Genomic DNA, 22,466 nt, shown 5'->3' with positions numbered 1-22,466 from the left:
TAAATAAGAGTACAAGTTGCCAATAGTTAACAGCTATGGAAATGACTGGCTCTTTATTGTCAATTAATTTTCATCATAAAGAGAGAAGAAAAGTTTTAAATAGTGCTGGAAACAAGAGCCTTTAAAACAAACTGTCAAATGACTGTCAAAGTAGTACACAAACATACAATAGACCACCAAATATAAAAAATAAACTTTAATTTTAATGTTAAAGATAATTCTAAAAGACTGAGAACATTTTCACTCATTCATAAACCCTCTCTGCCAAACATTTATTTCCTGCCACTGCAAGGACTTGACATAAAAGCACCATCACATTAACCTGATTCCAACTCTGTTCCTTAAACAGCAATTTAAGTTTGTGGATCCAGAACTTTGCTCCCAAGAGAGATGCCAGAAACCAATATTGTTATAACCGTATCTCAGTTTATGGATCCCCACATACATAACAAACAAGACTTACACACAAAAAAAAATCACAAGAGTATTATGCCTAACTATTGGTTTTTGGTCTAACATACTTGTGACTAACCAAGTCTAAAACCATATTAAAATGTCATAAAATATAATCCTAAATGATTAAGTGAATAATACTAAACATTATCCTTAATGTCTTTATAAACACTGTTATACTGTTGTGAATATCATGGTACAAAACAAGGGCGGTTGACTACAAAGTTCACAGTAAATAGTCATGTTCTGCCGACAACACAGAGCCTAGATGCAACACTGTGCTGCTGTTTGTCTCTACGTCTCCTCTTCCTTCCTGGGGCGTCTCCTGACTGATCAGCTGATCAGCACCAATGTCATCAGAGTCCATTGGTGGTTCTCCTTCCTTGTCTGATGATTGCTGCTTTGTGATGAAGTCTGACCAGAAGAGGGACTGGATCTGAGTGAGGAAGGGGTCTCCCTCCCTGTTTGGTAGGGGTTCCAAATATCTCACCATAGATGCCAACATCTAGAGGGAGGAAGTCAAATTAAATGAAGTGCACAACAAAATTGTAAAAGGAGGTATAAATCACTTTACAAAGCCACAAAAGGCTGAGATGTGCAAACTGACCTTCTCCAAACAGGTGAGATGGGAGTCTCTCCGGTATAATCTGTCCATCTGGACATTCCTAGCCAATCAGAGAGGGCAAACGCTGTTTACAGACACGTCACCAGGAACTGTTCAATAGCTCATGAAGAACAGACTTGTTTATCGCTCACCCAGGTGCTTGAGCATATTTATGAATGATCCACTGAGCCCTCCTCATGATTTGTTCCCAGTCAGGGGTGTCTTGTGATGACAGGAAGTCAAATCTGTAGGGAAGCTCTGTGGAGAAACAGAGCCAGAGAAAGACTCAGCCAGAGGATCTGCTGTTAATACGTAGACAAACTACCGATCTACATTGTCTGCTTAATTTCAAAGCATCTTGATCTCAACTGTTTTGAGGCATTGAGTCATATGTGTGTGTTTGTTTTCGACGTACTGTGGGGGCCTGAGGGCTCCTGGCTCTCTTTTACCAACAAGCAGGTAATTTGGGAGTGGGGGGAGGGATTGGCTGGATCATATGGGCTCACTATCATCCCGATGAAAGGGGCTCCGCCACGTGAGAAATAACTCTGAATCAATCAGGACAAAAAGGATCAGACCAACGTTCAAATGTGGGGAATCCTGCAGTAATTCTCTCATTCATGGACTTTTACCTGGAATTGGTCCTGTGTGTTTATGTCCCGCACTGACGGGTTTGGGTGGAAAGATGGGTGGGAATGGTACCATCCCACCACATTGAGACCCAGAGAGGACAGCACATCACAGGCCAGTGTCTGAGACACCGGGTCCATCTCACACTGCAGACCTGTGCTCACACTGTTGCACGGCTCCGCTGCACAGATCTACAAGAACAGTCTGTTTTCAGAAAATGTTGTGGATAAAAGCTTTACTTGCTTCTTACTTCTCCTCCTACCTTCAGTACTTTTGCTTCCTCATTAAACGTTCCACCCAGCAAACCAATGACTTCCCCTCGTGACACATGAGCATGCTGAATAAAAGATTATAGCACATTTTATCAGTTTAGAAACTGAAAGATGCTATACTTTTGACAAGAAATAACACTGGTACCACAAAAGCACTGACAGCCTGAAAGCACAGTAGAAACACTGCAGCTGAGGTTATGTGTGTATCATATACCATGTCCATGATGAGAAGCGTCTCAGCACACACAATGACCTGGAATGGTTCCTGGGGAAAAAGAGCAGTGAAGACATTAAAATGATTAAATTACTTTTAAAAGTCTATGTTATTAACACATACTGTATGTAAAATAAAAATATACATGCATGTTACTGTACCATACTGTCAAAAAATACAAGAGCCTGCAAAGGCTTTCAAATAAAAAGTTCAAGAAAAGCCATCTGTTTTCTTTTTTTAATGGTAAAATTGAGCTTCGATCACTTCATAAAACTCTTTCTAAGGCCAAGTATTTTTTGCATCATATTTTATTCTAGACCTCTCATTCTTCCTTTCTTTTCTCTTCCTATTATGCTGCTGTAACACCACCATTAACCACTTTGAGCTCATTTAAGTACGTCTGATTCTGATTCTAAAGGACATTTATACTTCCTTTACGCAACATGCTGATCAAATAACTAAACAAAATCTGACAGAGGCTTCTTCAGCTCTGCTGCAATAAAAACAATACAGGTGGTCATTGCTTAATAATCTTATACAGTAACTTTCTGCAGCAAGAGAGGAGACGCCTCCTTTATACAGGAATGCATATTGTGCAGAGACAGACAGCATCACTGGAGACTAAGTGATGATACTGACCTGTACATCATCTTCAAAAGACCTGCAGGGGATCAGCTGGAAGGGATCAAAAGACCTAGTGGACAGAGTGAGATTATAGTGTCAGTTTTATTACATGCATATGTTTTGTTCTCAGCATATCAGTCCATCATGCTCACCCTCTGTATCTTGACATCTTGCAGGGTTTAGGCTGCTTTTTCATCTCCTCCCTCCTCAGAGCCAATTCTTCAGCACTGAGATGCTGAGAAACACATCACCCGCAACGAATCAGAAGAAATATTCATGTGAATTTATAACAGTTGCAGCGTGTGCATGTCTATCCAAACCTCAAACGTCTGTCCCTCCAAATCTTTAGCGTCACACCAGTTCCCCCATAAGTCTCGCACACGCCGCTTCCTGGTCCGCTACAACCAAACAGAAGTTAGTAGAAATCTGCTCATACTCTGTTGTTGGACGACAGGGTCTGTTTCTTGGTACCTACCATACTCTGTAATCTCTGGGCAAGCTGATAGGCCTCCAGAACTTCCTTGCCCTCCTTTATCCTGGTGCGGTCCACCACCTTGGGGCGGTTATAGACCGCTTGCTCTGCACGAAGAAAATCAGAGCTAAAACATCAAAAAGGAGCCAAAGCTAAGTTTGTAAAAAGCTCAGCAGAGTTACCACAATTGAAGTTGATGGCCCCTATGAGCTCCAGGTAGGTGTGTATTCTTCCAATGCAGTTGACATCTCCACAGTTCTTCAGACCAGGTCGGACCGACGTCTTGTTCAGGTACTTGGGTCTGCTTTTCAGCCTGGTGGACAAACATCACAACAATAACTTCTTCTGCTAAGCGGCGGTGAAAGAAGCTATCGAACATGTGACCCGTTTGTCTTTGTAGTACCACTGATCCAGGATGTAGTTTCTAATCTTCAGATATCTTTCAGGAGTTTTGGATGGTCGTCCCTCAAAGAACTCTGGGATAGCTTGTTTCTCATCCTCTGTAATGGTTTCCATATCCATCTCTATTTCTTGCTCCGGGGCCTTAAGCTCCTCATCTTCCTCGTCTTCATCTTCTTGCTCCTCCTGGTCTTTCTCTGGTCCATCAGTCTCAACCTTATCAGCAAAATCTGAAGAAAAAAATGTATGTAAAATATCACTAAATTAAATAAGTTCTTGATGTTGATTTAAAAAAAACACTTCTACATGTGGATTACCTTTGAAGTCCCCATCAGCTTCATCCAGCTGACCCATCTGCACTGAGATGTCATGCTGGGAGTTCTGGCCTCCATCTGCATCAAATGTCTGCTTTGAGTCTGTTTGTGTTTCTGTCTGAGGGCTTAATGGGAAAATAGATGCTGTTTTATTCACATTCTCATCTAGTCTGTTTACTTCAATATCCTCTGAGGAAACAAGAGAAGATGAGGGTTGAGGAGTTTGCAGAGAAAGAGGGCTCGGACTGGACCGGTCCTTTGTATCATGGATGCTCTCTGTCCCACTCAGACCCGCCTCTTCTATTTGGATCTTGGTCTCAGTTTGTCTCTCATCTGCCTTCTCATCCTCGCTTAGGTCATCCGTGATGTCGACATCCTCGTCATCAGAAAGCCTCTCTATGCGGACAGCATTGGTCAGAGTGGACGTGTGGCCGGACATGGGCTGCAGAGGTTGTAGGTGCTGCACAGGACCTGTAGGTGGAGCTGCAGCTCCGGGCTCTGATTTAGTCTGGAGTGGAAATAATCAAGAAACCTTAAGTCTTATTTGCATGACAAACTTAACTTGTGCATACTACTTTTCAGTAGGCAGAGATTATTACCTTGTGTTTGAAATACTGCCTGGCATAACTCTTGACCTGAAGAACAGTCCTACTGCCCACCAGTTTCGCAATCTTAGTCCACCTTCGACCAAACTGAGCCTGAAATTAAATGAATGAATGATATAAAAATTACCTTATTAATCCCTAAAGGAAATTATCTGCAGGATAAATCTTATACATGGCAATTTTGATGAAAGTGACATCAATTCACAAGCTTTTAAAACAACAGCAATGACAACAACAGAAACAGCTGCATGTGGACTAGAGAAGCTTACCAGTCCTTTCTCAAACAGTTCTTTCTCCTGTTTGGACCAGCGCGATGCAGCAGAGGCTGAGGCTGAGCTCTTGGCTGGAGACCTGAAGAACCAACACAGAGGGTCACATGGTTGCCAACAAAAGTAGGAATAACAGTATTGGTGAAGGTGAATGCTGAAACAACTGACTTACTTCTTCATTTTGGGTTTATTGTTTGCATCACTGTGTAAAATCTGGTCAGGAATCCCCTTACCTGTCAAATAATATCTTGGGAGTAGAGTTAGGACAACCACTTTTAATGTTAGACATGCACGTGTTACATAGTTTGCATTAGGTTAATATATGTTTAGTCTTTTAATAAACTATATTGAAGTTACATAGATAATTAATGCAGGCTTAAACTGCAGACTCAGATTTTTTTTATATGTAAATCACATGGATTTAAATGTTGTTGAAGCGGTGACTCAAAAGGTGTTTCAAAAGCTTTTCATTTATTATTTGTCAATTAAGGGGGTATAGGGTCTGGAGTTAAAGAGTGTCACTTGAAAATAGTTATAGGCCATAGCAAGGGGTCAAATGAGCTCTCAGTGCAAGTGACACAGATCATGAATGGTTTTTACCAGATGGTGCCCACCTTAGCCTCAAAAATCAAAAGGCCTGATTAGATTTAGTTGAAAACTGATCTTAAAGTCAGTGCTGTTCTGAATTAAAGATCAACCTGAATCAGATTAGAGAAAAAGTGTGGAACAGCTCATGATCTGAAGCATATTGTCTAACCTGTAAACTCTTGATGATGATGGTGTTATGGCATCAGCATACATGGCTTCCAAAGTTACCAGGTTATTGGTGTTTCTTGATCATATGATAGTGGATAGAAACAACTAAAACAATTCTGAAGTTTACATAAATAGTTTTTACTCTGTTAGTCAAAAGCCTGCACTTTAAGCACGTTTCAGGATATTAGCTGTGACTTCGTGTGTTTTGGCAAGCAGATAAAATAGCACAGACTGCATCGGTGTCAAAAATGTTTCTAAAAATCAACTCATCTGCAACTTTTTGGACTCAGCAAAACACTAGACAGTGGCAACTTGTTTCCTAATCACTTCTGTCAAACACTTAATTAAATAATCTGTTTAATAATTAGCTAAACAAACTTAGGGAAAAAAAATTAAAAGTATCAAGGAGATTAAACTAGCCGGCCCTGCTCTCCTTTATGTGTATTTAACTTCTGTTTGTTTGTTTGTTTACTGAAGTTTGAGATTTTGACTCTTCTTTCTGCAGTGCCTTACGCAGATCCAGCAGCATCGAAAAGAGGAACTAACTGCAATTCTTAACACACAGTATATGTGTGGAGGAAACTTAGTGTTATCAGAATGCTCGTGACATTTCTCTTAAGGAATGATGTGCCTTACCTGTGCAAAAATATCTGAGCGCGTTAGTTACAGATGGAGGCAGCTGATGCCCATCTCATTTATTATTAAAAGGATACTGTTCCTCCAGCAGCATCCTCTCGATCACTTCTCTGTTCTCTGGGCTGATTGAGCTGTCCAGCTCCCAGGGCTGTAAAAACGAGAGACAGAGTCAAAGGGACCACCTAACCCACCGGAGACTGATGGACAACCGAACTACATACCAGCATCCAGGAGCTGCCCTTCCCCGCAGACTGTGTGAAGTCCCCCTGGAGCAAACCTCCATCCATCTCACTGCAATAGCGAAGAAAGAAGCTGTCATTAATGCAACATGTTAACGGCAAAAGTTGCATACAAACACAAGCACACACTCCATCTGACAATCAAACAGATAACCCGTATTAAGTGACTGTAAACCTCCTTCTTTGTAGCGTGGACAACAACGATCACATCGGCTGAAAGTACGTCTATTAATTTACTACAAAAATTGACATCCTTGCCTTAAACTGTTACCAAAGTCATCTCCCTCGATATCAACATCCACCTCGTCCTCCATGTTGTTGTACAAACGTAAATATCAGAAAACAGAACGGCGCGCTGGAGGGAAAGAGCTTCCAGATTTACTCACAGCGCCACCTGGCGGCCAGGAGTGCGACTCTGCAGTTTGTCCATATGCGGGTTAAATTCTGGGAATTTCAAATAATCAGGTTTAAACAATATCCTGCATGGAAAATCCTAAACAAGTAAGCGTGTATATATATGTGCATAAAAAAATATATACAAAAAAAAAACACTTAAAGACTTGTTTGTTCTCTTTGACAGTAATAGCATGAACCATAACACAGTAGCATGTCCAGGACATTTTCAATGGGGTGGCCAAGATAAGACAGAAAACAGATTGGTTTTCTGTCTTTATGGGGTTAGCGTGAGGTTGCTGGGTGTCTAGAAACAGTTTCAAGCTCTTTTCATTGTCAAAACAGAAAAAAAGTATAAAAATTTTACAGAATGTTATATAATATGAACTTTGAAAAAGAGTATATATGCCTTTTCTGCACCCTGTGGTAATGCTTTTAAACCAGTGTGAAAATACATGTCTCAGCTGCATCTTGTAACCTTGTTGCAGCCTTAACAGTCCCAGTACCTGCTTGTGTTGTGCTCTGGCAAATGCCCTGACTCAGCAATCCCCCTCCACCCAACACCTTCACACACTGTTCAACATGGACTGCACATACTGTGCAATGCCACCACCAGACACACAACAAATAATATGTATTTCCCTGATACCCAGTAATATGGAAAAGTATTACATTTACACTAGTTAAAAATAAGTATTTATATATGAATGCGCACATGCATAGGTTACATGTGCATGTATGCTTCAACTCACCCACAAACAGATGTGCTTATGCAAATGAACACACCCGAGAAGTCCCACAGGAAGTTCTATTTACAATTTAGGAAGTCTTCATGCAAACAATCACAATGGCTGTTGTGGTGTGTCTGTCCATATTTCACACATTTTAGTCACATATATAACATTGGCTCTATTGAACTGATACATCTGTAACATTTGCCATCACCTTCTTCATGCCATTAGTTCAGAAAATAATTTACTTTTAATGACAATATTTAAATCAACTCAGCTTCATTTATATAGAACTTTAAAATGCTCAAGAACAACCCAAAAGGTCCAACTAAATGGCTATATATGCATCAGATGTATTGGAAACATACACACACACACAATTTGCTAGTGCCATATGAACCACCTCTAAGATCACCTGGTCAAGTTTATTCAACAATTAATGCCATACTTCACTGGATGCTCCAGATGCCTGGATTTCTGGATGGTTGGTAGATGGTCACCATGTTCCAACAAGGCTGCACCATCAGCAAGTTGGTGGAGTGGTGTTTTGAGCTGGAATAATGAGGGAGATGGTAGGTCCCTTTATGGTAACAGAGGGTGTAAATGCCCTTGAGAAAAATACATTTCTTACTAACCATTTCCTGTCATGGGAAGGGAAGAACGTTGCCTTAAGGAATAAAACCATTTTCACACAAGACAACACAGCATCCCATGCTGCAAAAAGCTATAGATGAATCTTTGGGTATGACGATAAAGGGAGAAAACTCATGTGGCCATCATCAGCCCCCGATTTCAACCCTACTGAGAAGCTGTGGAGCATCCTTAAAAGGAAGATCTAAAGATGGGGGGAATCTGCCTACAAACATCAACTTTGAGAATCTGGTCTCTTTAATGCAGACAGAAACTATCCATGGCCTTCCAAGTTCAATGCATGAGAGAGAGTTGCCTCGAAAGATACTTTTATTGATTCCCAGCTAAGGTGATGTAAAAAAAAAAAAAAAAAAAAGAGCTCCTATATTAACGTTAAACTTGATCTGGACAAATAAATTTGCTTTTAGAAAAAAAAATCTATGTAATGTTTTGCATTACATAGATAATTTTTCTAAAATAATTTTAAGTGTTCATTTTCAGTTCTTTACAACCTATTTAATGTTTTAAAACTGAGTAAGAGTATTTTATTTATCCCAGAGAGAAATTGCAATAATTGACAGTGATGAAACGATGGATTTGCCAATGATTGGAAAAAAAACCAAGACAAAAAAAAAAAAAAAAAAAAAAAATTGTCAGTTTTGTTAAATAAACACAAATTATTATATAAAGTAATATAATATCTAAAGATTAAAAAATGTATTCAGTCATTTGCATTGGTTATTTTGAAGAAAAAAAACTATTTGCATGATAACTTGGAACACTAAATACTGCAAAAGAGGAAACACAATAAAATGCAGACCCAGTCAAAGACAAAACAAAAAAAGGTTTTATTTTTATTTAGAAAGAATTCACAGTTTCTAATGGCACTACAGCTTTTGTAGTAACTCACTCTTGCTCAAAAATACTGTGCAGCTCTTCAGAGTACTCACAGAGAGAGAAAAAGAGAAAGGGAGAGACAAAGAAAAGATAGCACTTGACATAGAAAGTAGAAAAACAACAAAAAAGGCATGAGGAGCTATAAAAAGTGCACGATGAGCTTCTACAACTTCTCTGCAAGTGCCTCCTCGTTTGCTGTGTTATGTGTATAAGTAGGTTCAAAGTAGTCTTTCTCATAAGAGACACACACAGGGACAGACAAAATAATCTCACAAGTGTACAAGTATACACGCATCATACACATTCAAAAAGGGTAAAGAAAAAAAAAAAAGGATTTGCACGACTTGTGGAACAAACAATCACATTTATAGTGTTCCAGATCAGACTAATTTTTGCTGCTTTCCCTTTAATCAATTATTTTCCTCTTCACAAAACATCACAGTCATACCAGGTGGGGCAAACACATGAAGTCTGACAGCAGTAATGAGTCAATACAAGATAGCAGGAGTGTAATGTGAGAGAGAGGGTGCACAGAAAGATCAGCTAGTAGAGCGAGCACAGGTGTAGAAAGAGAAAGCGTTTTAAGCCTCCGACTGGAGACATGATGGAGTGGTTAATGCAAGCAGGTGTATTCAAAGTTTTCTCCACAATCACAGAGTCATGCAGCAGGAGCCAGAGGTGACCCTAGCGGTTACCTGTATGTGGAGGAAGAAGAGCTGTAGAAGGTGGGCCAAAAGCTAGCTATGCTGTTATTCTGGAAGAGTAGTACTGTCTGAGTCAAAATGTCCACAATACCAACCACACAGAGCCAATCAGAAACAGCGTTTGTACAAAAAGACATTTAAATTTTATAATTTAAAAACAAAGAACGAATACCCTGCTTTTACTTCTGCAGACATTTGAACCGAATGTTAGCGTAGGTCAGTCACGATACCGCGCAGAGTGACTTAAAAATCAAGTTAGTTCATCTAGAATAGATGCAACAACAATAAAGACATAAGACGGGACAGCAATAAACACTTAGCTCAGCCCTTTCCAATATTTCTAATTACCCAGCAGCTCTGAACAGACAGAAACTGCAGTGTGATGATCCTAATAAAATCATAAACAATCTTATTCTGCTGGATGTAAAATGTGACTGAGATGATACTTTACCTCAGCTTGAAATGTCAGCCAACACTATCAAAAGCTTCATGCAGTAAAAATCTACAATAACGTGTAACATAGGAGAGATCCATCCTGCCATCCTCCATGACTGTATTCATCAGTACCACTGAGTAATATTTCTATGTAAAAAAAAAAACTCAATGAATAAACTGCTGTGGCCCTGCAGGACCGGGAGACTGACCAACCAGTGCCTTGATTAGAAAAACCTATATAGTCTTTTAAATAAATAAATAGATAAATAAAACTGGTCAGTCAGACTGGTCTGCAGGGTCCCAGCAGTTGTGTGTGTGATACAAGTGTAAACATTCAACTCCGCTAAACAATGCATTCCTACAGTACATCGGGCCCGAAGCAGGAACCATTTCCTCCTGATTGGTTTTAAATAAACCAAACCAGCAAGGATGAGAGCGGGACATGGCTCAGTTTTAAATGACTGACATACACATAGAAACAGAATCCAGCTCATCTCTGGCTTGGTTACCTTCATCAGAGTAACAGAATCTAACATAATAGAATGCTTCTGCACCTGTGTGTGAGCAGTGTGTTTTGGGCCCAGCCCAAATCACTAAGTAGATTAAATATTTCACTACAAGCCTGTAGGATCTGCAGACTGCTATTACTGTACCTGAATTATGATGTTAAATAAGACAGAAAACTTTAAGGGCTGACTCACTAAGGCTATTTACTATTATGCAAATTCAGTTTCTTCATTCAGCTCTTGTGGTTGGTTTGAAACAGGCTGACATAGCAAGAGAATCAGATGCATGCACAAGGAGAATTTAACACTGGTCCCATACGAACACCTGCATCTTTTCAGAACTTAAAACAGGATGGATGAAATTAGATGATGGCAACAAAACTCAGAAGCAGATAAGGATGAAAGAAGGCGTCATGCTCCACAGTTCTCTCACAATGACACTTTCCTCCAAAAGCAGCAGCCTAATACTCGTTTAAGGAACGTAGAGTTGAGGCTAGAACCTCTGGTCTCTGTGCACACCATGTGGGGAAAAACATTACAGAGGGTGTGCTTATCCAGAAGAAGAAAATGAACCTCCAGATGGATTTGATGGTACTGATGTGTCGCTCCCCACCACAGTGTCTCTCTTTGTACAACTTTTCTTTAATGCTTTAAGGAATTAAAAGGTCTACAACAGATATAAAGGCACATAACCGTAAACAGGTCTTTGACAAGAGTGGATAAGGGCTGGATGAGCTAATGCTGCCATACCCACTTCAGCTCCACGGTACGCCTGGGTGCTCATGGGAAATGTGGTTCTTTGGGATGTGATAAGACCTCTTTTTCTCAAGAGTTTGCCTTTTTCTTGTGAGCAAAAACTTTTAAAATGTAAAGTTTTAGATTTCAGATATGTCCGTTGACAGCAGTCACCCCGATGGTCCCGACACTAATCTCCTTGTTTCCCTTCATAAGCTGCTGCAGACTGGGAAGAGGGCTGACGCTCCCCCCGGGCATGTGAGGGAACTGTAGCTCAGTTTGTCGAGACTTCCGCCGCTTTGTCGAGCGCTTCTCCTGGCGGGACTTGGCTGGAAGCTGGCTCAGGGGGAAAGAAAGGGCGTGGCCATTGCACATGCCGGTGAGGGGGCAGATTGGAGAAGGAGGTGGGAGGCGGCTAGTGTACGACTCCTCCGAATGAGTGGATGAGCTGCAGCTGCTAGTTTCTGAGGGGAATTCCTTGGGGGTGCAAGAGTGTAATGATGACACCTCCTCTGTAGAGGGAAGGAGAGGTGGCAAGGGAGGAGGGGGAGGAGGTAAAGGAAGGGGTGGTGGTGCAGGGAGGGATGGGAGGAAGCCATTGCACTTGGGATCCCCGTTTGCGAGGAGCGCAGAGGGATCGAATGCCTTCAAGGTCTCAACTTTGTCCAGAGACTTTGACTTGCAGCGTTTTTTCTGCAAGAAAAACACAACAGAGGTGGAGAAATGATTTCCAAACATCTCAGAGAAAGCAAAGACAGAACTTGTATTAAACAACCATAACAACCACTTTTGTGCTAGACACTGACGGCACACCAGCTGGTCAGAGAAGATGGGAAAATTTCACAGGGAATAATGGAATATGGGATTTGGAAGTATTTATGATTGACCTTCATGGTATAGTGATAAAAAACAGTGTAGTAATCTTGCTTAAATTAACTAACTGAACAAGTTCATGGAGATGAATTAGCCGCGTGCTAATGCTAACAGTGTCAGCAAAGAAGTGGCATTTGGCCTGAGCTGTAACTCAATATTCCTCAACTGATCCCTCATCTTGACTACTCCCACTATGATCAGAAATCTGACCAAGAAGTAGTTCCCTGATCTATCCAACACACTTATTGTACAGACGTACTGACACTAGAGAACACACAGGACTTATGTAAGGTGGCCATCACAGCCAACATACACTGTACCTTTTTCTCTGGAGAAAACCTTAGAGGTTCTACAATGTACAAGTCATCTGGACCTACTGGGGAGGGGAGAGAGGGGCCAGGTTAATGATGAAATGGCAAACAGGAATACATACATGTAACAAGCATGAAGTGACCTTGCAAGTAGCTTTAGTTATGACAAAAATGCAAAAAACAATTTCCATCTGCTAATCATGGCCTAGAGTTGGAAAAGGAACAAGCACAAATAATTTGATTAAAGCTAAAATCTAATGTGAGGCTGAAATTACAGAAAAGTGTGTTATTTCATTATTAATCACTACTTGCAAATGTCTGCCCTGAGCCAGCAAAGCATTGTGCTCTATTATTACACTCAGGAAGTCTGCATGTGGACACAAGCTGGCAATGACAGCCTCTCGCCCTGAAGGACAATTTCTGTCTCAATCACACACACACACACACACAGCTGAGAGATAATGAACAGCAGGGGGAGTTTTTTAGGTTCCCTGAGTCAAAGGCTTGATTCTTTTCTTGCTTGCAACAGCTGCACACTGTGGCCTTGAGTTGCTTAACACTCTGGCATGTGTGAGGAAATGGCAGATGAAAAGAACAAGGAAAGATCAGGTGTAGCTGCAGTACCTGAGAGCGGCTAGCCTGAAAGAGTTGCAATTATTCAATCTTTGCAGCAAGCTATGACTATACCAAGGCTCATTGTTGCTCATGTCTCAATGATACAAACAAGAGGAGAAATACAATAGATGGAAAAAACAAAAAGGTAAGCTGTGGGGGGGGGGGAAAAACAAAAGCAAAACCTTGTTTAGTGTGTAGTTTTCGTCAGAGACGGGCTCTTACCTTCTGTAGAGGACAGCTGAAATGACTTGGAGCGGACAAGTGGACATGCCACCCTGCGTTTTAGGCTCATGTCATCATAAGAGGAGAAACATCTGATAAATCAGAAACATGAGGTTGTTCATGCTGTTAGCAAAGTTGTTTACATTTAGTGGCACAACAGGAGTCATGGCACTGCACAAAACTTGTGCTTTGAAAAGTCCTAATTGTTTTTAAAAATGGCACAACCAAAGTGCAGAATTTATAATGACAGATCTAAGAAAAGCAGAGCAATACTCAGACATTCAAACACCAAACTTACAGAAACAAAATCTCATTTTCATTGGAAGTTAAGGGAGTGTAGAGACCAACCTCTTGGGGCTAGGGTAGTGGTTGCTCTTGGGGATGGCAGCAATGTTGGAACTGGGGCTGGGAGATGAGCTGCGGCAGCATTGCAGACACAGCAGGAGCCCCAGCAACAGACACAGAACCAGAGAGACCACCAGGTAGCTCTGACGATCAGAAACCTGCAGAGGAGAAATAATAAGCATGTTGACATTAAGTCTTCTAGTTTGTCCTGAAAGTGTCTGCAACAAGCCTGACAGCATCAGGAAGAACAACACTCTGAACTCTTTTATTTAAGTAACAAAGTGCTTTTTTTTTGGAATGTGGTTCCAAATTTAATATAAATTCCTTCCTAAGAGCTGGCAGCCAACCCCTGGCTGGACACAGACAGCCGTTTCCACCACGCAAGTTGAAAGTGTTTACTTCAAAGTGAGAGTCCACAGAACATGAAGTCAGAATTTATATTTAGGTTGTCTGACACAGGTTTGTGTCTTCTGTCTTTTCTACATTTATCTGACCCAACATCACACTTCTAAACATGGTCAGAGTATCTGAATACTACTAATAACGTCATTTTAATGACAATTATTTATCTTAGGTCCAAGTCAGTAAGTTAGCGGGACATATTTAAAATACTTTGAGTTAGTAACTACAGTTTTCCCCTAAAAATAAAAAAGGTCTATGCTAAAACTCTAGGTTGTCTTCAGTTTAGTTAGAATATGAACATTTCTATCATCCTGCCTGTATGATAAATGACTATGTTCCACAAATCAATAAGTTACCTACATATTAATATAACTTATCCAAATTTACTTTAGCTTTTTATCATGTTGTTAATTTCCCTCACTGTCTGAAAAGCGTCCTTCTATAAAAGGTTAGTCTGCTCTTATTAGTCATCTGCTCAGGCCAAAGTGAGGCAACAATGAAAATGTGTGGGACTCCAAGATTCTGTGACTTTGGGTCCTATAATCGTCCACTGGATCCACTGGAGGAGAAACAACATCTATAACTAGTTTTATTGTTATTGCATCTGTTATAATAATTATTTTCTGAGTTTTTCTGATGGTCCTGCAAGTCTGGAAGCTCTTGCCTGTGGATGTGTGCTATAACAATAATATCAGCTACATTTTATGCACAATGTGCAAACACTACACATTTTCCTTGTGGTGTGTAAACACTGTAATCAGAAGTAAAATATAATTCAATGGATCTTTAGTTGCTTGAATTCTGCAAGTGTATAAAGATTCTTTTGCGCACTTTGAACACAACATTGCGTATTTCACTCATAGCTGAGACATTTTTTTAGTCATAAAGTTAGCAGAAACCCTTAAAGTACTGATTTTTTTATGCATTTGTTTGAAGTGTGTAAAAATATCCGGTAGACTTCCATGACGCAACTGTGTTACATGGGGAAGCTGATAAGTCATGGAGTTTAAGTCTGAACGGCCAACGACTTGGCTGGACCAAACTCTCAAAGGTAATTAATTAATACATTAATATAAGGTGTGTTACCTCTCTCTGCAGCTGGCTCACTGTAGCTGTAAGGTTGAGCATTAATTTGGTGACGTTCTCTAGCTGGCTCTGTAGGACCTGGATGGAATCGGTCTGCTTCTGGTCCTGTAAATGCACACAGAAAAAACAGCAGATAACCCTCTAAATGCTTGCTTTTATTTGAGTCAGCTTATTTTTCCAAAGCTTAAGTCAGTGCTATGTGACCTGCTCCTCAGCTATGCGGGAGGTGTTCTGTAGTTTGATGATGGTCTTATTAAACGCACGCTGCATCTCCTCCATCTGTTTACGGTACCTGTAGAAGACACAAGCAAAAGCCACATCTTAAAATAAGATTGAAAATGTTTAAAACAAATAGATCGTGTAGCATTTGTTGTCTTTACCTCTGGCTGAGCTCTTCCAGATATCTGCTGGACAGACTCATGTTCATCTCCAGAGCTTTGATCCGGTTGTTCAGCCTCATGAAGACGCTCTCCTTCTGGCTGGACCCATGAACGGCTCCTCCATTTGATAACCCACCGTTGCCATTCATTGCTCCACCGTTATAATCTCCTCCGTTCTGCAACTCTGCATAGAAGTCTGTAGCTGTCCGGTGGATGTTGCCATTCCCATTGGTGCTCAACAGGTCCTCCTCCACTGTGTCCTCCACCCTACGGGGCTCTTCTATTTGAGAAGGAGACTCCCCCTGCTCCCCATGGATCTGAGGAGCTTGAACATTTTGTCTCTGGGTGTCTCCAGCAGTGTCTGTGCCTGACCTAACCGTTTCTGTATGTGTGTCAGCTGGTGGGAAAGCTGCTGGGAGCTCAGTAGGAGGGGGTATAAGGTCCTCAGGCCTTGATGCAGTAGGAAGAGACTGAACAGGCTGCTCTTTAACAGAAGGAACTACCAAACCCGAAGACGCCATCTCAGAGGAGAGAGGTTGTGGAGTGGAACTGACAGTAAGAGTGGAGGTGGCACTGCTGGCCTGCTGCGTCTCTGGGATAGAAGCAGTTTGAAGGGGTGGAGTGGGTCCATGGTCCAGGTCTGCGTCTTTAACAAGAGGTAACGGCTTCTCATCGTGGGTGGGGGTGGGCCTTGTCAGAGAGCTGTGGATGTCTGAGAAACTGTGAGGGGGGATGGTGGAGGTTCTACTAGGCTCAAGGAGGATGTTGAGTTCTGGAGTGTGTGTGTCAGGTGTGTGCATGTTGAGATGTCTGTCGGTGGTGAGTACCTCACCCGAAGGCTTCCCCTCACTGAGGCCTTTTACCGCCACTTCAGGTTCTATAACTTTCTCCGTGAGAGGAAGAGACTGTTGGGGAGGTGTAGGGACGGGGACAGGGAGCAGTGGGGGGGTGTGTGTGAGGACAGAGGTGCTCTCATCAGAGCGAGTGTGTGTTTGAGTGCTGAGCTGTTTCCTTTTGAGGCTGCGCAGTCTCTCCTTGGACAGCCTGGAAGAGCACCAGCGATGTAGCAGCTCCGGCAGCGTGGCCATGCAGGACAGAGACAGCGAGGAGAAGGAGGAGAAAGGACAGTAAGTCTGGCTCTCCCATTGGTTCCTGTCCGCCTCCCTCCTTCTTTTTTCCTCACTCTTCTCCTCTTCTTCCTCCCCCTCCTCCTCCAACAGTGTGACAGTCGACAGCTTGGGCTCCTCGTCTTCCTCCTCTTCTTCAACCAGAGTCACAATCTGTCTGTCCTCGTGGGACTCGGATGATGAGGGGGGAGATATTGTTGAGTCACTGGAGACATTCGAGGGTTCCTCTGTTGGAAGTTGCTCTGGTTTTGCCGGCTCCTCTCTGAGAAAATAAAAATTCAGCCACATAGAAGCTTTCTTTCTTTTTGAAACCTTAAAATCGATTAACGGTGATTCATTGTTGATGATTCTTACACTTCATGAGGGGCTTCAGCTGGTTTTTCTGTAACGTCTGTGCTCCCCTTGTTTTCACCCCCCTCTGCTGTTGTATTACCTGGAATTTGAACAATTACACAACGATGAGTACAGAGCACACATAATACCTGAACAGTGTGCAAGGCTGAGCTACATAACTCAGCAGAGAAGAGTCCCTGCCATCCCTGCACAGCTGTAGGAGGTAGATGCACAGAGAGCCGTGTGGCTGAAACGCCCATTTTTGGGAAAGGAAGAAATACTGTGAACCAGTTTAGACCAGTTAGAACTGATCTCTCTCCTACAGCCTGTCTCTGACTCTGTGGGTGTAAATTGGAATCAGAAGTGTAACTGTGGAGAGCCTGAAGTGAGAAAGACATTTTGTGGCGTAGCTCTCTTGGCAAGAAACAGGCAAGGCTGGATATGTGGACTCTACTGGCATCTTATTGCTTTTATTAAGTTTTGATTTCTGACTCTGCCTTGTTAATGGATTGCAATGAAAGTCACATATCTAAAAAGCTGAAAATGAAATAATGAAAGTTTTTCTTCTTTGTGTAGAAAATCTAAGTAAGGGAATCGTCTCCATGTGGTGAACAGAACTACGTGCAGGCTTGGCATCATAGACCCCCCAACTCTGTTCTAAGATGCATGACCTCTCTTCCAAGAACTAAAACACAGACTGCCAAAGTTCTGCTGAAACGTCGCTGGAGACCTCCTGCCGGCAGCAGAATAAACATCTGGTTCTCCTAGCTCATATACACACGAACATTCGGGTTGTGCATGTGTTCACACTTTAAAGAGGGACATAAAGTGACCCAGATTTCAAAGCAGTTAATCTGAACAACATGTGGGTAGACAGACCAACCAGTGGTTATATAACGGAAGAAAAAAAGCAGCAGCACATATGAAGTATAAGAAAAAAGTGCAGGAAAAGAGGAAAGTTGTACTAGTCTTCTATGTAAATCCTGTGTTTATTAGTAATGTCTACGAAAGATCCTGAAACATCTCTGAGATCATTGTTTATTAAATTTGGATGCCAATCTGGATCATTTTCTTTCATACACACAAAAAAAAAGTTTAGATGAACGCAAACACACACAGTTTATTATTATCCATCAATAAGGTGTGACCAAATCACTGATGCCCCAATGGGCAAGTACAGCACGACATCTACACCCAGTGACTCATGCAACAACAAATCGATGAGTTTTAATTGATGCTGATCAGGAAATAACTGACAATCTAAATGAATTAACCAGTTATACCACATACTGCCTTAAGGCAAGGTACAGCCGCTCAAACTACGCAGAAAGGGATTCATTACAGAGCCTTAGCTTTCTTATAAAAGAGAACACACAGAGGGGCTGATTCAATAACCACATCTTTGACTAAAATTAGACTTGTTACTGTGAGCCAAGCATCTCTGAAGGCCAGTATTGTAAGCAGCTTACAGTATTCCAGTTTTTATTTTTCCAGACAATTAGTTTATATTTTAAGACAGAAAGTATTTAGCTAATAAGTCAGCATGGTTGAGTTTCTCCTTCAAAAATATATATTTTAAAATGAAAAGAGACAGTAACAGATGCCCTAAACGTCTCATTAACAGTGAAAATTCGATTGTTGGGTAACTGCTGCTTGTCTCAAACTAAATCTACAACTAATGCATGTCCTAATGAAACTATTAAAGAAAATTGAATGGCTTGTAATAAGCCAAATGCTGAGCAATTTAAGTGCTAACAAGTTAGAAAATTCAGACGCCAATAGTGGGTTATGCATTGATGTGGATTTTACTTAACATGTAACAAAATCAGCTAAATTATGTTACATAAAACAAGCTGACGAAGGAGACACAGCTGAAAAGGTTAAGTGAATCAAGCTTAATTGAAAGACAAGTTTCAGGTGACAATAATAACTCTTAAAAGAGTAAACAGTATCTGAATACCTCCTGGTTCTGCTCCACCCTCCAGTTCTGGCTTGCCACCAAGCACGTTAGCAGCAATGTTGTTTACCATGTTAAGGATTGCATCTAAAGAAAAAAGAAACACACACTCAGTATATTTACTTAGCAGGCATGCGGTTCCTGACAGGCAGCAGCCTGACACCAAGCAAATATCAAAGAAACCACGGGTTTGCAATGTTTTTTTCACTCAGTATTCTCCCAGATGTTGACAATATTCTACTTGAAGATTCTACTTGTTCACTTTCCTCTGTGCCTGCCCTTCCAAAGAAAAACAATGTGACCCTCTGACGTTTCCAGATGTCAGAGCTCTCATATGAGCTCTGTCTACAGTGTGCTTGGGGGAGCACCAGTCCAGCCTTTGCTATTTCTGGAGACAGAAAGGCACCAGTGCATATTTGCATGTGTGGTTTAAGAAGAAAAAAAAGCTTTGCAGAAAATGTTTTTTAGCAACCCATAAAACCCCCGCCTATGTGTGTGTGTGTGTATAATAAGAAGATGGTTAAAATAACAAAGAAACGTTGAAATGAGTTTACATCTGAGCCCATAAAATTTCTGCTGTTTACTTCCTATATAAAGCTCCGTCTACTTGTAAAAGTGTGGGCAGGAATAACAGACATTTATAAAAAAAAAAAAGCAAAAAACAAAAACATTTTTTTTTATTTTGTTTTATTATGAAGTAAATGCAAGTTTGAAGTGTCCAAAAGTGTGTAAACTCCCACAGCATCCCTCGGAACCAGGCATTTATCACTTGGTTGAGACAGAACAGATGTTTAAATAAGTCAACTCAACATGTTGGGTAAAAATGTCTTTACAATGCTGGTTGCAAACTTCTTTGTGGATGTCAGCTTTAACTACATTTCCCCCCATATTTGTTGTTATTTAGTATTTTACAGAGTTGCAGCATATATCTTTATGAGCATGAAGGTGTGTATGTTTGTATACATACTGGTTGCTGAGCCAAGCAGGTTTTTAGAGGCCTTGTCCTCAGGCGGCTGGTATCCTGGAGGATAGTCTGAAAAGAAATGCATAACAAGTTATAACTGGGATAGAGTTAAAAAAAAAAAAAATCTGATAAATGTGAGGTATATGTCTCAATTTGCAGTGCAGGAAGGTAATTGGACCCTTTTCTCTGAAGTGGTAGACTTGTGATGTTTTGCAGATAGATTGAGTTTAAATATTAATATAGTAGCAGATGCATTCATCATCGTCTGCTGGTTAAGTAAAAATGGTACATTTGCAAACAAAGCATGAAAATAAACAACTTTTGTAGCATATTAGCATCCTACCATAGTCTTCGTCCAGGTACTCCAGTCTCTCTGAGGGGTACTGGGAGTCTGCAATCTCCTCATACTCCTCCACCATGCTGGTACCAAACACCCTACACAAGACACACAAATCACGTGTCACACAAGCAAACACAGTAGCAGAAAAACCTACGGGTCGAAATGAACACGCAGCAGCGGAGGTGGGATTATTTTTACAGATTCTGTAACAGCACAGTCATAAACACACTGATCAGATCATATTTTAGCAAATATTAACTAATCTGCATTTCCTTAATGTCAACAAACTATAATCTTGTAAACTGCTGGGAGTTTTTCCACATGGTTCAGTGGTAAAATCTACTGTGGATTATCAGAAATCTTTGTTGCCGTGTTTTAATAAATGCTGCAGGTTTTATGGACCTTTTAACCTTCATAAGCAGAAATTGTCCCCAAAAACCCTGAAGACAAACACGCATTTCTGTAAAAAACAGAACAATTACTCTGTGCCTCAAAAGGCAAGAAGAGTCTTACTGTGTTTCGTGTTGCACTACTGACCTAAATGCAATGAACTGGATGACTGTGTGTGTTTAACAGCAGATCTGTTGTGCAAAAAATGATTGGAAATCTGCATGCAGCACATGAACACGGAGGACAGCAAAATGAAAACTAGAGGGATCAACTAACTATCCTGCACACGCTAAAAGATAATTGACACAAGATCTCTGTTTATTAAAACATCAAAAAAATAAAAAATAATAAGGGGAACACTTTTTGAATGTAGCTGATTTGTTTAAAGGGGAAAAATATCTGTAAAAAGTTCGGAAGTTTGTCGCAGAACGTTGCCATAAGCTACAATGTACCTTTGGAACGGTGTTTGAAAAAGATAAAATAGCATTTTAACCAGTTTAGATGTTGTTATACCTGATGAGACTGAGGGGACAGAAATGTTCTGATCCAAAGTGAGAAAGGAGTTCAACCTGCAGGAAAAAATGGACAAACTGTTAAATACCGCCTCCAGTTTTAACAACAACGAGAAAAATCATTTGTACTACTCAACTCTGACAAAATAGCTTGTGTACATAAACTATTTGTGTATTATATTTCACATACATGATGTTAAGGTCTCCTGAAACTCCCAGACACTTTATACCACCATTCAAAAAGTGTGTGTTTTAAGTGCACCTTGACCTCTGCAAGTGTGTGAAGAGTGCTAACCTTTATGTACTTGATGAACATCTGATGTGAGCAGATGACAGGAGAGGGACAGAAGAAGAGAGAAATAAAACAAGAAAAAGAAATCAGTAAAGAACGATTCAAGCTACAAGCAAGTCAAGACTGTGCACACTGTTCAGCCTTCTTGTACGATAACCACTGTTTATTTACACTTCACGGGCAAGACACTAAAGAGATGTTTCTACGAAGCAGATCGAGAGATGCACAAACAAGACAGAAGGGACAGGCTGAGGACAGAAAACATCAGAAAAAGATCAGTTTGATCTGTGTGGCAGCCACAGAAGATCAACGTGGCCAGCCCTCAAGTACTGCTACCCTGCAGGTTTTTGTTGTTTCCCTGCTCCAACACAATGAATTCCCATCAAATAGATCCAACAGCTTGTTGTCAAGTTCTTCACAATGACCCAATAATTTCGTACAGGTGTGTTGGAGCAGGGAAACAACAAAACCCTGCAGGAAAACTGCCCTCGAGGACTGGAGTTTGACACCTGTGCTTTAGACAATCAAAGAACTATTGTTGCAGAACAGCGCACAGAAACTGTAGTGAAGTCCTTCACAGAGCATCCTTGCTCATCAAATGGCAAAGATAACTATCCAGAAATTAATAAACTCTTTAGCAAGTCATTGATAAGAAAGTTCAGTGAAGAACAGCGAGAGCTGGCCTTTGAGTGAAGATGGAGCAGAAAAGCACGGATTTTTAAATTCATTACATCCCAGCCGTGTATAATGCACAATAACATTTCCGTTTTGTATGAAAGACTAAACACTTACACATAAC

The 22,466-nt window shown here is 40.9% G+C and overlaps 2 protein-coding genes across 4 annotated transcripts in view; both read right to left on the bottom strand.

Annotated features, from left to right (window-relative positions):
• Positions 1 to 181: 181 nt before the first annotated feature.
• mysm1 (Myb-like, SWIRM and MPN domains 1) lies at positions 182 to 6,818 on the bottom strand. The gene is made up of 20 exons (XM_042006414.1): positions 6,746 to 6,818; positions 6,470 to 6,539; positions 6,326 to 6,396; positions 5,029 to 5,103; positions 4,857 to 4,938; positions 4,582 to 4,680; positions 3,986 to 4,490; positions 3,673 to 3,898; positions 3,452 to 3,582; positions 3,273 to 3,376; positions 3,118 to 3,195; positions 2,950 to 3,032; positions 2,813 to 2,867; positions 2,174 to 2,224; positions 1,950 to 2,024; positions 1,690 to 1,878; positions 1,473 to 1,605; positions 1,210 to 1,315; positions 1,061 to 1,118; positions 182 to 958 (listed from the first exon to the last, which is right to left on the bottom strand). The coding sequence occupies exons 1-20, from the start codon at positions 6,799 to 6,801 to the stop codon at positions 680 to 682; spliced, it is 2,526 nt and encodes an 841-aa protein (XP_041862348.1). The 5' UTR covers positions 6,802 to 6,818; the 3' UTR covers positions 182 to 679.
• A 2,247-nt stretch (positions 6,819 to 9,065) lies between these two features.
• Positions 9,066 to 22,466, bottom strand: part of suco (SUN domain containing ossification factor) — a 38,870-nt gene continuing 25,469 nt past the window's right edge. For 2 of the 3 annotated variants that reach the window (XM_042005416.1, XM_042005419.1), the window contains 13 exons: positions 21,671 to 21,691; positions 21,377 to 21,432; positions 20,477 to 20,568; positions 20,137 to 20,202; positions 19,173 to 19,256; positions 17,234 to 17,312; positions 15,753 to 17,141; positions 15,577 to 15,664; positions 15,373 to 15,477; positions 13,888 to 14,042; positions 13,540 to 13,631; positions 12,712 to 12,767; positions 9,066 to 12,211 (listed from right to left, as the gene is read on the bottom strand). In XM_042005416.1, the coding sequence (XP_041861350.1) occupies positions 11,666 to 12,211; positions 12,712 to 12,767; positions 13,540 to 13,631; positions 13,888 to 14,042; positions 15,373 to 15,477; positions 15,577 to 15,664; positions 15,753 to 17,141; positions 17,234 to 17,312; positions 19,173 to 19,256; positions 20,137 to 20,202; positions 20,477 to 20,568; positions 21,377 to 21,432; positions 21,671 to 21,691 (2,829 nt within the window). In that variant the 3' untranslated portion in view covers positions 9,066 to 11,665. The remainder of the gene's footprint in view (positions 12,212 to 12,711; positions 12,768 to 13,539; positions 13,632 to 13,887; positions 14,043 to 15,372; positions 15,478 to 15,576; positions 15,665 to 15,752; positions 17,142 to 17,233; positions 17,313 to 19,172; positions 19,257 to 20,136; positions 20,203 to 20,476; positions 20,569 to 21,376; positions 21,433 to 21,670; positions 21,692 to 22,466) is intronic. The other variant, XM_042005417.1, reaches the window with a different exon arrangement.

Source organism: Melanotaenia boesemani, chromosome 14, assembly GCF_017639745.1.
Source record: "Melanotaenia boesemani isolate fMelBoe1 chromosome 14, fMelBoe1.pri, whole genome shotgun sequence".
In the NCBI taxonomy this organism is placed as follows: Eukaryota; Metazoa; Chordata; class Actinopteri; order Atheriniformes; family Melanotaeniidae; genus Melanotaenia; species Melanotaenia boesemani.
This window is presented reverse-complemented; position numbering and strand designations above follow the sequence as displayed.

Excerpts from the sequence above, each read along its gene's own strand:
- mysm1 (XM_042006414.1), bottom strand. The coding sequence starts at position 6,801 with ATGGAGGACGAGGTGGATGTTGATATCGAGGGAGATGACTTTGGTAAC. Across the intron at positions 3,196-3,272 it reads CCCAGAGATTACAGAGTATG|CGGACCAGGAAGCGGCGTGT; the intron begins GTAGGTACCAAG and ends GTTTGGTTGTAG. Across the intron at positions 1,119-1,209 it reads AAATATGCTCAAGCACCTGG|GAATGTCCAGATGGACAGAT; the intron begins GTGAGCGATAAA and ends CTGATTGGCTAG.